This window comes from Dermacentor albipictus, chromosome 1, assembly GCF_038994185.2.
Source record: "Dermacentor albipictus isolate Rhodes 1998 colony chromosome 1, USDA_Dalb.pri_finalv2, whole genome shotgun sequence".
Classification (NCBI taxonomy): domain Eukaryota; kingdom Metazoa; phylum Arthropoda; class Arachnida; order Ixodida; family Ixodidae; genus Dermacentor; species Dermacentor albipictus.
In genome coordinates, this window is record NC_091821.1 from 397063996 (window position 1) to 397080740 (window position 16745).

Here is a 16745-nt window from a genome sequence, read left to right on the forward strand (position 1 = left end):
TTGCAGCTTGTGGGAGTTTTGTGAGCCAGCAAAAATAGCGTAGCACTACGCGATAACGAAGCTACTGAAATGCCAAAGCGTGCGAGGCTCAGAGTGGAGAAATTAAAACCTTTCGACCGCACGTGTTGTTGTCAAGGTTAACGTCAATAAGTTCTTTATTCTCAGAATCGAATAGAATTTGAGAAGCAGCATTTTCTTTAGTCTCTTAATGCAACACAATAATCCTTTTATTATGAGTGGTTGAGTACTAGTCACAGAATTATAACGAGTGCTTTTGTTACCCGGCTAGTACTTGAATATCCCAAGGGAGTCTCTAATCGTGTCATGCACTTACCTCATTTGCAATAATATTGGTGTCTTAGACTTTCTGGAGACCTAATCTATCACTTTAGCTTGATCTAATATTTGCCTTTGGTGTCCCTTTAAGAGGGGCCATGAAACACCTCTCTTTCAAAATTGAGAACATACTGGAAAGAGCACAGTGCCCCGCACCACACTGAACTCTAGGAATATATCCTTGCAGAAAATTTTGAAGAGGGCCTAACAATAATGGAAACAAAAAGAGTGCAAGGTTTAGTTCCTCACCACATTCTGCCACAGTTGGGGAAGCGTAGCTCCTTTTATACTTTTTCTCCTTTCCGCAGTGCACTTCTGGTAACCTTTCAAGGTTGGCACTTGACTAAGTTACTGAGATGCAACAAATGAGGAGCGACAGCTAGAAAAGCGGAGAAAAGTCTCGGAAGTAACTCAACTCGCGATCATTCGCCCAATGGCTGGCACCTGTGGGCTGTTGCTCAGGTCCACGACACCACAGATAAAAGGGGGGGAAGGGGGGCGCGTAAGAGAGGAGGCCTCGAAATCTGCAGGAGAGCGAGCAATCCTTTATGAGAGACGGTGAGCTTCCTGCAGCATGCAGTGCGAGTTCGTGGCAGCACTGTCTACAGACCAGAAATGTTTTCCTGCTGTGTTTAAAAAACATTGCAGGGCATTTGAATCCTTTCAGGGTCAATTATTTTTATTGCAGATTCCAATTCTTCTGAGGGACCTATTTCGAAAAAAATTTGCCATAATTTTTCTAGGGTGACCGTAAAGGGAGAAAAAGATATTATGCATTGGTATATATGTGCTCTTTATTCATGAATAACAACAATAAAAAAAGGAAATAAAACCTATAAGAATAAAAAATTTGATGCACTGTTATAGTTCAAGTTCAAGCCTCAAATGTTCCTGCTGTTACACTAATATTTACGTCCATAGCATAATCGAACTGCGTAGGTGAGCGCACCCGAGAAAACTATGTCGTTGGGTGCCCGTCAGAAAAGCAAAAAAGTGTGACCAACTTTTGCTAATCTGAATCTTATCACCAACCAGAGGCAATCAGATATTGCGAGTCTCCCCCCCAAAAAGAAAAGGAAACACATGCATGGCGGCATCCTTCCTATGCTCACCCCTGTGAGCACTAAACAAGCGACAAGCAGACGCTTGCCCTTCGAGCGCTTAGTAATGAGATAGCCATGAGTTCTGCGAGCGCAAGAAGTCGAAATCACCCGCGGAACAAAGTACAAACCGCCGCCCACCCACGTGCATGCCAATTCTCGAGCGGTAGTACATAGACGCGCCAGAGCAAACTAGCTCTAAAACAAACCATGCAACAAAAACAGAGAGAGGGAGGCGCAAGAAAAAAATTCCCTGTATTCCCACATAGTGGCAGCACATGCCAGGAAAGAAAAAATTCGGAAATTGGTGCGCTTCTTAAACATACAGACGGTGCTGTAAATATAAGGCATTGACCATTTTGGACTTCTTCGCGGCGCCGTATATTTACGTCATTGACCCTCAAAGGGTTAAGGTCGACACTCCAGAAAGTGTGCTTGCAACACTCTGCATGCTCTGTTTTATTGATGCGTTTTTTGACAAACAATGGCAAATAACAAAGTTTGCAATCACCCTTGCCCTGGTAATCCAGTAACTCACACAGCTATGTTTTTTGGTATGTTACACAGCCATAGAAAGTCCCAAGTTATGTTTACAGCAAGAGTGTGCAAATAATAAGTTCCGAGACTTAACTGAATACAATTCGAGTAACGAACAGCCATTGTGACAATTAATAAAAACGATGTTCCCATCCTAGTATATACACATTAGCAAGCTTCAGTCATTACTACATTGCACATTTTCAGGTGCTGTTTATTAAAAGCTTTAACAGAGCATTAGAAACAAATAACCAGTTTGTTCGCATGATCAGGACTTTTCAATGAGTGCAAATGATAGTGGTTTAGACAAAGATATCTGGCTCTCCGAAGACTACATAACCCCACATATTTTATGTCTACTTAAGCCGTTGGGATGGAATTTAGCACACTCTTGCTCCAATTTTATGTTTGATTATGCACACTAGAGGATTTATTATATTAGAAAAAGATTTGATTTATGAATAGTTCTACAAAATTTGCTTCGTTATTCTTAAGTTTCGAATATAGGCACACCTCTAATTTACAGCTAGTCTCACAACAAATTCTGAGCAGTATACACTTCTGCCTTAATTTTTATCTCAATAGTAGCCTGTTGGGCTAGTAGGTAACATAAAAAAAATATCTTTCTATGGCATGTCTTCTTCCATATGTATACAAAAAAAGTCATAAAACCATTATAACAGTGAAAAATGCCTGTATGACAATTGCATAGGTCACAAAAGCTTGTACAAGTATGATGTGTTTGAACTCAATGAAAAATTCTGTTACTGCTCTTTCGCTTTAACAAATTATATAAGCCAATAGCCACAACAATTGTTGCCATGATCTATGAAGATGTGTTGCTTGTAAGGAACATCAACTATTAGAGGAAAAAAAAACTGCACACTCGGCAGCTCTGAGTTAATGACTGCACTATGCGCCTGCACTGCAATACCTTTTCATGACCTACCAAACGCAGACATAAAGCCAAAGCAATGTATACTAAAGCAATGGTCAATAGCCCCGTTTACATGAATGCGACAGTGGCGCATCGCATTTCCAAGCGCATTTGGGAAAGGCGATGCGACGCCGTTTACATGTAGCGCCTCAACTCTCGCAAAAACGTAGCGCCACGTTGTGTCGTATAAGTGAAGTGCAACCGACTTTCGGTGCAACTGGTTTCCGGTTGTGGGCCGAGTGCACGTTGGTGGTTGAGTGCCGAGAAATAGACAGTTTTAGTTTAGCGTACGCAACTTATAGCGTACGCTATACGCTATAGTGTAGCGGACGCGAAGCAGCGCACGGTTTTTGCAGCTTTAGCTGGCCAGCGAGATCTTCGGATCTCGGAGGCCATTAGTCGTCGTTGCGGCTACTTTCCGACTATAGCGATAGGTAGCGCTGACATCTCGCATGTTTCTTTCATTAGGCTTCGCCTCGTTCGAAACGAGAAGCGATCTCGAAAACACCACAAGGTTATCCATAATACCCTGTCGTCGAAGCGGCCTGAGACTAAGCGAAAGCCGTTTACACATTCATTTGCTGCGAACGAAGTGCATTTTACAAAAGCAACGCCAAATTCAATTCGAAGCGGGCAGCCGGGACCGCCGCCATGTTGTTTGGCAATTCCTTCCCATCATTCCTAATGCGACGATCCTGCGTTTACATGCTCCGCGAGAGTCGACTCGCGCCCGTAAATCTACCCTCGCCTGGCGCATTAATGCGATGCGCCTTTCTAGCGCATTACTGCTGTTTACATGAATGTGATGCGCTAGAAATGCGATGCGATGCGACACTGTCGCATTCATGTAAACGCGGCTAATGTGTTGTGTAAGGAAAATAAGATATTTGCGGGAAAAAAGATAAAGGTAATACCTTAAGCATTGCCCGGGGTCCCAAGCAAGTGCGTACAACATCAGCAACAGCCTGAAAATGAGAGGAGATAAAGAAACGTGCTATTTACTTGAAGTTAACAAGTTCAATAACTACTGTCTTATTACTAGAAACATTCACCAGTCCTTGACTACAAAAAAAAAAAAAGCTTGCACAGTGGTAATTCAGACACCTCAGGCCGTCACTGGGTCGTTTGCACGCGACCCTCTGGTTGGAAACCGCGAATGTTTCAAGTGAGATTTCATCACCATTACCACTGGACACAGACAACAACTCAGAAGAAAACATCGCAAGATTTTATAATACCACGGCGGGATTCGAACCGGCAACCTGCCGCTCGCCAGAATAGAGCCTTTGCACACTCGGCCACCGACAGGTTGGCAGTCAACGGAACAAAACATCTAGTGATGCCTCTCCCTAAAAAGTACCGCAGTTCGCTATTATTCCTAGCTCCCATTTCCTTGCTTCCTCCGATATTTAAATTTTTTTTTTTTTTTCAATCGTTTACACACTCATATTCCACGAAGGCGGTGACCGCTATGCCTAATGACGGCGCGTGAGTGGGGAAAAAGACAGGGGGACCCACCTGATTGAACTGGTGACTTAAGTCCTTGCTCACAACAGATTCAAATCAGCCGCCTTCTGCGCCTCCCTACCAACTTGATGAAATATCTCCTTTTATGGTGTTCAGCGGGCCCACGCGCGGCGGTAACGAGGTTGTCAGTGTTGCGTGATTACTTTAGGCTTTACCATGACTCCAGGGACGCTAGACTACAACTACTTTATTCACAACAGTCATCAGATGACGTTAGCCTTTCGCTCACCACATGCGCTAGGCACTTTCTTTGTGGAGGAGTCGCCCAACGAGTAAGCCTAGCGACGCCGACACATGAGTGCGGCACCGGGAGAAAGGCTCACACATATTCCACATTGAGGCCCGGTTAGCCAGCAAATGCGAAGCCAAGCGCAGAAACTCATCGTAGAACGTGGAATAACACGGTATCAGGGTGGATTTTAATTCAAACTAAGCACGAATTTCGACTGTCACGCCGCAGTCATTCACTCACCTTTGCAGCTCGTACATTCTCGATCTGAACTTTCCTGCCAGACTCACGTTTGGTGTTCTGGCCTAGAAAGGAAGCAGACATGCGCAGTGAAAATGGGGCATTTGAGTTCAGAGTATTCTAAAAATGAAAAAGATGTCGTTTCCTTACTCAGAACGAGGATCGGGACTTGACCAGGGCCCATCATTTTTACTGCTACACGCGTGTTTCGCAGCGGAGGAGGAGGCTTGACTGTGGGTGTACTAGTGGACAGATTAAATACAATACTTACGATAGTAGACTGTTCTTGCCAGAGGTAAACAATTTATTCCTGAATGGGTATAGTTTTTAGCGCAACCTTGTGCCAAAAACCTGCACTGCGCTGGCTGTCTTGTCGCCCCCGAGACTGTCGCATGAATGACGCGGCGCGCGCTAGTGGCGCGACCTACTGCTGATAACTGAAAGCGTGCTGCAGTGAGGTCTCTGATGCTGCAGTCGCTGGGAGTGGCCTCTTTTGCCCGTAACTGCAACCATCGCTAGCAGCGACGCTGGTGTCCTCTGTCGAGAAATACCGCAAGCAACCATTATGCGGCGCTCCGCGCGGAGTTTTTGCAGTTGTGCGGGATGTTTTCGTTGAGCATGGTGGGTCGCCGAAAATGCCAGCGTAAAGCGTCGAGCGGCGGCCCATGACCTCGGTGTTGTGACCCCTTCGGAGCCCCATTAACGATCCTTCCTTGATCTATTGCGGAGTGTTGTGCACGGATGGACGTTGGTGAGTCAGTTTCACTCTTTCGATTTGGGTTCCGCGTAGCGCTCCATGAGCAGAATTGACAGCTTAGAACGACACGCAGTGCGGACTTTGCTTGGCTGTAGGCGCTGCTGTAATACCTATTTTCTTTTCTTTTTCTTTCATTTTTTTCCTTCGCGATAACGCTTTTGAGCCGTACGATTGCGTCATGGGGAACGTCCGTGGCTTGCGGGAGGTGCCCAGATAACCGCTGAGCGCGCGTTTGTTTTGACTGCCAGTGTTTCTCTTGCCGCGAACTTCTGAACTGGAGAAGGCGTTCTACTACGTGGGACCTCTGCCTGCACCGTGACTCTAGGGAAAAAAAGAAAGTCAAACAGAAGCGCGGATCTACACGTGAAAGAAAGGACTGTTCATGTGTTATAGCAAATAAAAATAGCACATAAGTGGTTTGGCCTTAATGAGGCTGTTTGTTCGCTTGTATGTTTCTTAAATCAACATACACATGCGTGTGAGAGTAGGGGCTTCTACCTTTCTTTCTGTCCTTCTCTTTTAGCTGAGTTTGTGAGTATTATTATTATTATTATTATTATTATTATTATTATTATTATTATTATTATTATTATTATTATTATTATTATTATTATTATTATTATGTGCTGGAAGGATAACTAACAAGGTTGTAAACGTTGACGCGAGGAAAGTTGTAACAATTCGAGATAAATTAAAACTGGAGACGAAGTTAACGATCTAAATCTTACTTTCGCGCGCAGATGTGCACGTAGTCGTATGCGCTCGTTATTCTGCACGTTATTCTGTATATTTAAGCCGGTGGTATAAACTCATTAGACTAACTCTCCCGCGGTAAAACTTGCTGCGTGGTACATCGCACGCTGCGGCCACGAAGAGTGACTCTTGCATATTTAAAAGCTCGCCGTCCACTGTCCCTCTTTCCTTTATTTTTTCATTTTTTTTTTGCTTTCGCAATTCTCCGCGGGCCCTTGGGCCGGTCCCGGCCGAACTCTGAATACGCGGGCGTGTGGGTTTGAGTGTCGGCCATTGGAGTCTAGCTTCTAATTAACGTGCGGCCCATAAAAAGACTACGGTCCTGCGTGCACGGGGTCAAATTCGAAAGTGGGACGATGTAAAGGCCCCACATAAACCTGTTAAGTGTCCGAAGTTCTGCTTGAAGTGCTGCGCATAAATTTACGGGCAGCGGAATCCAAGTGAAACCAATGGGTTCAATAACGAACTGGTGCAAGTTTCTTTGGTTAATTTCCTCTTATTTGTGGTGACAGGATTGCACACACATATAAGCGTGCAACGAGAGATATGGCATACGGTATAAAAAAAAAGAAAAAAAAACAATGTATACCCGAGATCGCAGCCTTCCTTCCCGTCCCCAACTAACACACACGCACACATGGCACACCAGAAAAGACAGGCCTACGGAATGAAACGGAAGACGAAAGGAAGCAAGGGAAAGAGAGAGCATGCAAACAGAGTGTCGTTTTTCTTTCAATTGTGTAATTGAGATGCGAGGCCGTTTACGGCCACCCGAAGTGCTTACCGAACAAAAAAGAAGCGAACAAATGAGCACGAGCGGAAAAGTGTGTTTAGGGTGCGTGTGTCATTTTAAAGCCGCGCACATGGTCGCACCGATTGCTTCGCTGCGATGCCTGCGATGTTTGCTTTCCTGCTCAGCCTACGCGCTCGTAGCGAGAGCAAACTTGCGCGGGGCTGATCGCGAGGTTTCGTGCTTCCCGGGGCCGGCCCGTCACAGCGGCGCGACATCGTGCATGCTGGGCACGCGAGGGGCCGATAAGCCATGCCGTGCCGTGTTTCTTCATCCCCCCCCTCGTCTTGCTCTTTGTTGGCAATTTTTAGCACGCACTCGAACTCGTTTTGACGCGTGGAAATGCGCGCTTCTCGCCTACGCGAGACTGTTAGCGAGCCTTTGCTCCGTGTGAAGTTTGCATCGCTCATCCTCTGCTGACAGACAGACAGACAGACAGACAGACAGACAGACAGACAGACAGACAGACAGACAGACAGACAGACAGACAGACAGACAGACAGACAGACAGACAGACAATGAACTTTATTTGATCCTGAGGAGCTTCAGCGGAGGCCCCTATCGGGGACCCGCGGAAGCCGCTGGCCGCGTCCAAGTCGGGGCAGGAATACCGTGATGTTCCGCCATTTCTCGGGCCCTCTGGATTGCCTCTAGTTGTGTCTGGAGCGATGGGCTCCGGAGTGCCTCTTTCCAGTCGGCTTCGCTGGAGAGAGGGCCCTTAGGTAACGCGGGGCATTGCCAGAGCATGTGTGCTAAGGAACAATAGGTCTCATTACAGTCCGGACAGCTTGAATCGACGTCTGTGTAGATACGGCTGAGAAAGCCCAGCGAAGGGAATGAGCCCGTCTGGAGCATTCTAAGTAAAACTGACTGAGACCTGTCCAGCTTCGGGTGAGGAAGAGGATAGGCCCTTCTGCTGAGCCGATAGTGAGATGTTATCTCGTGAAAAGTAAGGAGCGGATCGTTCTGCTGGATTTCATCCTGTCCCGCGGCGCGTTAGATCTCGCGCACGGTCATGGGCAAGCTCGTTGAAGTGGACACTAAATCAGTTTGAACAGATGAAGTATTTGCTCAAAACTATATTTTCATCGATATCACTGGTTCTGGTTCAGTATACTAAAAAAAAGGAAAATGAAAGTTTCCTGACCAAAACTTTCCCCCTATGGACCCCATTGTTATAGATTGGGTTGGCGTTACCAAGCTCATTGACAATCTGAAGATATCCTCTTCCGCTGGTGTTGACCTACTCAACTCAAAGATGCTAAAGATAACCATAGTGTACTCAGCAATCATACTCTCAAAACTTTTTGAACAATCGTTACGATGTTCCACATTACCCAGCGACTGGAAGGTGGGGAAGGTGGTACCTATCTTCAAATCGGGTAATGCTCATTCAGCAGATAACTATCGTCCGATCTCGCTGACTAGCATACCATGCAAAATGATAGAACACATCATACATTCACAGCTAATTGAATTTTTGGAGAATAATTCTTTTTTAAATAATTCTCAACATGGATTTAGGAAAATGCTTTCGTGTGAGACCCAACTACTAACGTTTACTAATGATCTGTTTATAGCTACTGACCTCGGTTTCGATATAGACTGCATTTTTCTCGATTTCGCAAAGGCATTTGACTCAGTACCTCATGACTTACTCCTCTTCAAGCTTAGTAAACTTAATATCGACACTAGCGTATTTAACTGGATTAAAGACTTTCTTTCAAACCGTACTCAATATGTAACTGCTAACAATTATTCTTCTGCTCTTTCTCCTGTTACGTCCGGCGTACCACAGGGGTCTGTACTGGGCCCTCTGTTGTTTCTTGTATATATAAATGATCTTCCTGACAGTATAGTTTTTTCATCAATTAAGCTTTTTGCAGATGACTGCGTAATTTACAACAAAATAACAAATTTATCTGATTCACTAAATATGCAAAAAGATCTCGATCAATTATCTCTATGGTGTGACAAATGGCTTATGCAATTAAACGTTAATAAATGTAAAACCATGATAATAACCCGGCGCCCTCACAGTACAAACCACAGCTATTTCCTTCAAGGAGCCCCCTTGAATGCCGTTAACTCCTACAAATACCTTGGCATTAACATTACTAACGACCTATCCTGGAACATGCACGTTGATTACGTAACCTGCAATGCTAACCGCACTCTTGGCTACCTGCGTCGAAACTTTTCCAAAGCGCCGTCTTCCTTAAAATTAATTCTTTATAAAACTTTAGTCCGTCCAAAACTAGAATATGCATCCAGCATCTGGGACCCCAGTCAATCCATACTAATCGCTTCCCTGGAATCTGTTCAGAATCGCGCAGCCCGGTTTATTCTATCAAATTATTCCCGCTACGCTTCTGTATCCACTATGAAGAACACACTAAACCTGCCTGATCTGTCTTTCCGTCGCAAATTTCTTCGTCTCTGCCTCTTTCACAAAATCTATCATCAAAATGAAGTGTTGAAAAGCTGTCTTTTTCTTCAACCGACGCACATTTCCTCGCGTGTGGACCACAAGTTCAAGGTTGGTGTGCCATTTTGCCGAACCAACTTATATAATTATTCTTTCATTCCAAAAACCAGTGCAGAATGGAACCACCTTCCTGCATCCATCGCTGACATCATCGACACTAAGTTCAGAAGTGCCATTGAAAGTTACTTATTTTGTTAACTTGTATTTTCATAAATTGAATTATTGCACACTTGTATATGTATTACCCACTCCTTTCTGTAATGCCCTCGGGCTCTGAAAGTATTTGTAATAAATAAATAAATAAATAAATAAATAAATAAATAAATAAATAAATAAATAAATAAATAAATAAATAAATAAAGTCAAAGGCACATTGACAAAAAAAAAAGATCGCGCCAGAATCTCAGCGCCGGTACGTCAGTGTGACGTCAGAGATTTCAAAATATTTGTTTCCCCGCTATTTGAGCCGCTGTGTCTCAGTGAACACTCTTCAATCTTGCCGAGTTCAGTCTTTGGCTATTATGAAATGCAATGTATTCCTTCTTTAACAGTAAAAGAACTAACTAAGAATGAGCAGACGTCGTAAAAACCCGTGACGTCACGGGGAACTGGTGCGGGAACTTCAAGGTGGCATTGCCGCCCATCTTTCGGCTTTGCGTGTTACCGAGTCTCCCCTCGCTGCAAAAGAGCGACCTTTCTTTCAGCGTGCTTATGCTGACTTATGACTTATGCTGCTGAGATGTTATTGTGGGTACGTTGTAGCCCACAATAACATCTTCAGATGGTTGTTATGCTAAACTATTACGCAAAATAATACGTTCATATTGATGAACTACACCGTATGTATGACACTAAATTCGAAAATCTTACCTCATCTTCGAACCCTTCTTCAGGCTCCTGTAACTATTTATCTGATCGAACTAAGGCACTGCGCTGTATAGTTAAGTGTTTACGACTACCTTTCTCAGTTGGAATGCGTCGCGAATACAAACCAGCGTGCGTTTACTGACGTTTGCAGATGTCCCCCCCTGAAAGACGCTATGGTGCGATAAGTTCGTCTCAGTTAAATTTATGACTCGGAGACACACATAGATTCGCGCATAATTTAGCGTCCACGCATGAGGTGTGATGATACAGTATCCGCGGATTACTCGCCCACGTGACGCGGGGTGGTATTTACGGTCGACGTAGAGCCCTCCGAAATGCGCTCAAAATAAACCACAGAACGCGTCATTGCGTTTTATCGTGCGCAACATCCGCGCGATTCATGCCCAGATGTTGGTTTTTCGGACTGCAGTCTGGGGGCCGTATATATATATATATATATATATATATATATATATATATATATATATATATATATATATATATATATATATATATATATATATATATATATATATATATATATATATATATATATATATATATGTGTGTGTGTGTGTGTGTGTGTGTGTGTGTGTGTGTACTACCCTCTAATTCCTCCAATAACACTGGTAGACTCGCCTCACTAGATAACGTTCTAACGTTAAACGTTGCCAGGTTCAGATTCCAATGGCGGCCTGTCCGGAGACAGGTATTCTTAGCACCCTCTGCTGCACACACACACACACACACACACACACACACACACACACACACACACACACACACACACACACACACACACACACACATATATATATATATATATATATATATATATATATATATATATATATATATATATATATGTGTGCGTGATTGTTGTATACAACAATCAAACCCCGGCCCTCAGTCCCCAGCAGCCGCGAAGCAACTGACCACGGCGGCGGTCAGATCTGTGACGCAGCAGAGTCTATCGACTATTCATGCTGTTTTCCGACGCGCCGGCCTGCAATTGAGCTCATCCAAGCGCCACTTTGGACGTTGTCAAATTGCCGTTCTTGCCCATCTCGTCAGTGCCGCTGGCATTCAACCTGACCCTGACAAGATTCGCGCTGTCCAGAACTTTCCTGTTCCGTCTTCCACCGCAGACGTAAGAAGCTTTGTTCGGCTATGCTCGTATTTCCGTCGTTTTATCAAGAATTTCGCCGAAACCATTCGCCCACTCACGGACTTACTTAAGAAGGACGTTCCTTTCTCATGGGGCCTTGCTCAAACCAAAGCCTTCTCCGCCCTCGTACGCTTGCTCATGGCTCCCGCAGTGCTGGCTCGTTATGATCCATCTGCCGTCACTGAATTTCACACGGATGCCAGTGGTCATGGGATTGGGGCTGTACTTGTTCAATGCCATCGTAACGCAGAGCGCATAATTGCATACGTACGCCAGCCGCCTCCTGTCACCTGCCGAGAGGAATTTTTCAGTTACCGAACGGGAGTGCCTGGCGTTAATTTGGGCAGTTGCCAAATTCCGCCCCTACATGTACGGCCGCGCGTTTTCCGTGGTTACTGATCACCATGCCTTGTGCTGGCTGCCCTCACGTAAAGACCCCAATGGACGACTGGGTAGATGGGCGCTACGGCTCCAAGAATATTCCTTTGCTGTTTTATACAACTCAGGCCGTTTGCACAACGACGCCGACTGCCTATCCCGCCATCTTGTCAGCCGCCCTGTATATGATGCGCATGACACCGACTCTTGCCTCCTGGCTATTTATGATCTGCACGACATCCGCAACGGCGTGATGACGGCTTGTGCGTTCTCATCGATCGTCTCAATTTCGGACATTCGGAGCCCACGCTGCACATGTTCGTGCTCCGCGACGACGTTCTCTTCCGTCGCTGCTAACGCCTTGAAGGACCAGAATTTTTGCTCGTTGTACCACGCCATCTCCAGATATCAGTTCTTGAGTAGTTGCCTGACGCCTCTACTGCAGGCCACCTTGGCGTTTCGCGTACTTGCGACCGCTTCTACTGGCCAGACCTGAACCGCTATGTGCACCACTACGTTGCAGCCTGTGCACACTGTCAGCGAAAAAAGAAAAAAGAAAAAAAAAACTTGTTGTGCTGCCCGCTGGACGCCTTCACCCTATCGATTTGCCCTCAGAAAGACTATCTTGCGTCGGTGAGGATCTTCTCGGCCATTTTCCGACGTCGTTGTCACTACTGGTACGTGATCACGTGAGCTTTGCGCACACGCTGTGCAACTGAGGTGGCAGATTTCCTTTTACGTGACGTCATCCTCCATCATGGCGCACCCCGGCAGCTCTTTACTGATCGCTGCCGCACCTTCTTGTCCCGAGTATCTGAAGACCTACTTCGCTCCTCTTCTACTGAGCACAAGCTTTCCACCGCGTACCACCCACAGACAAACGGACTGACGGAGCGACTCAATCGCACATTGACAGTATGTACGCTTCTGACGACCCCAGTGATTGGGTCAGCACGTTACCTTTCGTGACCTTCGCCTATAATTCGTCTCGTCACGGGACCGCTGGCTTTTCACTCTTTTACGCTCTGTTCGATCGCCACCCTTGTTTGCCCTTTGGCACACTGCTTCCTTCCTCGACGAACACTCCCACTCAATACACTCAAGACGTCTTCGCCCGGGCTCACACGGCACGCCAGTTTGCCGGCTCCCGGCTCACTGAGTCGCAGGCCGCGCGGGAAATCCAGTACGACAGCCGATATCGGGGCGTTCGATTTCCTCCTGGCTCCGTTGTCCTCCTATGGACACCATAGGACTCCTATGGACACTGCCAATCCGTACACTCGAATGGTAAACATAACGTCACCGTGATAATGTTTTTCTAATTAAAAAAATGGTGCAGTTAAAAAAAAAGAAACACCTTGTAAACCTGCGACATTTGCGTTTGAAGCTATAAAGTATTAAAGGAATCTGCTAAAATGCAAACTGCGTGGCTTTGTTCGCACCACACTTGCGTGGGTGGTCATGCGATCACCGCTGGTAGCGGTGGTACATAGCATGTTTTCGCCTCGCAGGCGAAGCAGGCGCCGTCCGCAGTAGCCCGCGATTCGCGCAAATGAAGGAAAATATGCCCGGCGGCAGTTCAATAGGCCGCGTCACTGGGCCTTTTGAACCGGGCAAATGATAATTTATGCTCGCATTTCACAGGCACCACGGCGGTCACTATAAGGAGCGTACACCTTGTCTTACTGACAGTGTGGAGGTAGCACGATTTTAGAGGTGGCGCTTGGCGGTGTTTTAGGAGATGTGGGCGCTTGTAGGTTGCGCCGCCTGCTCCGCTTCATTCTGTTAGATATGTTGTGCACAAAGCGTTGCGAGCGTTACAAAAATGAGAGAGAAATCTATAACGTAATTACTTGTTTGCAAAGATCATCAACAGGCAAATATTCTTGGGCGGTGCAGAAAATACAAATGTGCTGCTGTTAGAATTGTTCAGGACCCTTTAACAATATTGTTGGGCCCCGGGTAGCGTGTGAAGTTCGTTGTACTACGTCTAAAGTACGTTGCATACTGCATAGGGCAGTTGCAAGTCAGGCCGTCGGCTCCTTCACGAGTACCACGTTCTAAGCTCGCGAACACGCGCACGTACGTCAACGCGGACCCAGAAGGAATCGCGAAGAACATGCACGATTCCATTCTTCTCTCTCCGTATTATTTCTACATTCAAATTAAAGCAACATGTCGTAGGGCATCGCAAAACAAAGTCGCCGGTAGGTGCTCCGTCTCCTCATCAAGTTCCTCCGCGATAGAGGAACTGGAGCGTGAATGGTGAGATGTCTGCGGGTGCGAAACGGGGCGGTGGTGGTGGTGTAGGTGAGGAGAAAGGGCGCTTATATGCAGCATAGTGCGTTTTAGGTTGAACTCCGTCGTTCCCACCGCTAGCGTTCACTGTATGTGTTGCGAGGGGACTATACCCTCTACTGAGCTTGCAGCCTTGCATGGTAAGTGGTGCTCGGGCGGACCTATTGCCGGCAGCTTTTTGCAAAGTTATAGTTCCGCCCGATGCCAGTAACACCCCAATAAATGTTTCTCTCACTCTCTCTCTCATCAACACCGCGCCGCCCAGACTCGGAGGCCGTGCGTGGAAGAAACGAAACCATGTGTCGCTCGAGAAAGATAAAGTCCCTAGATATATATTTTTTTGCTTTTCTAAAAAGCGGAAGATTTAGGTACTCCAGAGAAAGAGAGAGAACAGGCAGCGCCTCATGCACAGGGTAGCGCTGCCCTCTGGATTTAAAATTCGGATCTTAAAGGCTATGCTTCTGCTGGTTGGACGCGGCAGAAGCGATTTCGAGAGCCGGGTGCACGTCGTAGACGTCGGGTTGTGGACACCACAAAAAGAGCGAGCGAGAGAGAAAGAGAGAGCGAAAAAGAACAATTTTGCAGAAAACATCGAAGAAGATTGTCAAGGTAAACGAATAGTCTATGCTGCCCGTAGAAACAAAATGGAGACGCTAGCAGTACTTATTCCGGGACCGTATCTACAAAAAGCTCTTGCGCTATAGCCCATAGAACTTGTTCGTAGAATAAATATTTAGCCAATCCTGATGCCTACGATATCATCAGCGGAGGTGGCCAGCCAATGGCAGAGAGCTATTACGAAGGAAAAACTCTGCGAATTCGGCCCCAGGGTCTTCTGCGAGTTTTTGGCGGGAATTTTCCCGGCCTCCCTGTACCGTAGTGAGCCCGATCGGTAACCGAGGCCGACTGCAGCCGAGAAAGGCGTCATACGTCTCGCGTGTCACCTTCAGATCCGTACGTCCGTGCCGTCAATTACTTTAGAACTAACGAACTGGGACTGCTGCTGGCATGGCGCAGTCCTATATTGACGGCTGCTGCCGGTCGAAGAAATATACGATGGCGCAGTGCGGTGGTCATACTGTGTGGTATACCCGTGCCACGACGTTGCACCGTGCACTTCGCGGGCAATCGAAAGTTCGCGGGGAGGGGATTGCGGGAGGGAGGGACAGAGGCACCCCTTTTTCGGCGGCGGGGATCGTTAGAGAGAGGTGCCGTGCGTGGGCGGCAGTCACGTTTCCATCCGCATGGATCGGCCCGGCGGCAAGTTCGGGCCTTCGTCTAGACGCGTCGGCGCCTCTTGCGGGGGATGCTCGCTCTCTCTCTGTTTCTTCACTCCTCGGAGCGTGAGGCGAATGCGGGGCGTCGACGCTGTTGCTGCCGCCGACGTCACCGTGGATGTCCTGATGCCACGCCAGACTGACGCGCGTGCGGTCGAGCAATAGGCCCCTATACTTCTTTTCTATTATTCTATTTTCCCTTTTTTTTTTCTTTGGACGGTTTGGCATGTTGCATCATTGACAGTGACGGACGTCCTTATTCCTCGAATGTCACTGTCACTCGGTCTGGAGGAAACTGCATTCTCATCGGTTATTCCAACAACAAAGCTCCACCGCACAACTAAACAATATCGATAAAGAGGAAAGTTTATATGATACAAAATTTTCCGGAAGGGGAGAAGGATCTCGAGTATGTATGTACCTTGAGGTTGAGTCATCGTTCCGGGCTTTTCTGTTAGCATTGTATAGACATCTCCTTAACTTGTCCAAGTTGTCTCAAAAGCTGGAGATGCTTTCTAGTCTCGTCATATACGTCGTCTGCGTTTTCGGAAATCGTTGTGTAACTTTTTAAGCAATATTTTCTGTGGATGCGTTGACGGAACTCGCCACTGCTCGCGGCTTACGGCGCCGGCCCGAAGTATCAGATTTCTGTTCTGGTCATCTGTCCCTCCACCATGGGAGACGGTGCGCTTACTCCTCGTCTTCCTCCCTTGCGCGCTAGATGGAGCCACCATCCTCTGCTCACCCTCGCAAGATTTCACTCGCACAGTCACCGTACGGCGCGGGGCCACGATGTTATCGCACTCGGACTTTACATGGAGCATCATGGCGACGCCGGCGGCGGAAATGCGCCTGGAATGTCCGTTTAATTGCTATCGCAATATAAGCACGAAACGCACGCAAACACAAGCGCACAAAGAATGTATTTACGAGCATCAGCACCTAAAGCATATTCCAGTGAATATAGGACGGTAACAACACCACAAGCTTTACAAGCAAATGAAAAAAAAAAATGCTAAAACAGGCAAGTCATATTCTGTGGTGTATAGGAGAACTGGCATAG

General features: G+C 46.5%; 2 protein-coding genes across 3 annotated transcripts in view; one reads left to right on the plus strand and one right to left on the minus strand.

The window, feature by feature from the left end:
• CCT3 (chaperonin containing TCP1 subunit 3) overlaps positions 1-5210 on the minus strand; it is a 41072-nt gene extending 35862 nt beyond the window's left edge. Inside the window, exons 1-3 of the mRNA XM_070532090.1 lie at positions 5057-5210; positions 4910-4971; positions 3825-3875 (exon numbers count right to left, since the gene is read on the minus strand). Of these exons, the coding sequence (XP_070388191.1) occupies positions 3825-3875; positions 4910-4971; positions 5057-5093 (150 nt within the window). The 5' untranslated portion in view covers positions 5094-5210. The remainder of the gene's footprint in view (positions 1-3824; positions 3876-4909; positions 4972-5056) is intronic.
• Positions 1-16745, plus strand: part of LOC139054676 (multiple C2 and transmembrane domain-containing protein 1-like) — a 270471-nt gene that overhangs the window by 7516 nt on the left and 246210 nt on the right. Inside the window, exon 1 of one of the 2 annotated variants that reach the window (XM_070532089.1) lies at positions 5504-5657. The exons of the other annotated variant lie outside the window; for it this stretch is intronic. Within the exon in view, the coding sequence (XP_070388190.1) occupies positions 5648-5657 (10 nt within the window). The 5' untranslated portion in view covers positions 5504-5647. Of the gene's footprint in view, positions 1-5503; positions 5658-16745 lie in introns of those variants that run through there. 2 annotated transcript variants of the gene reach the window in all.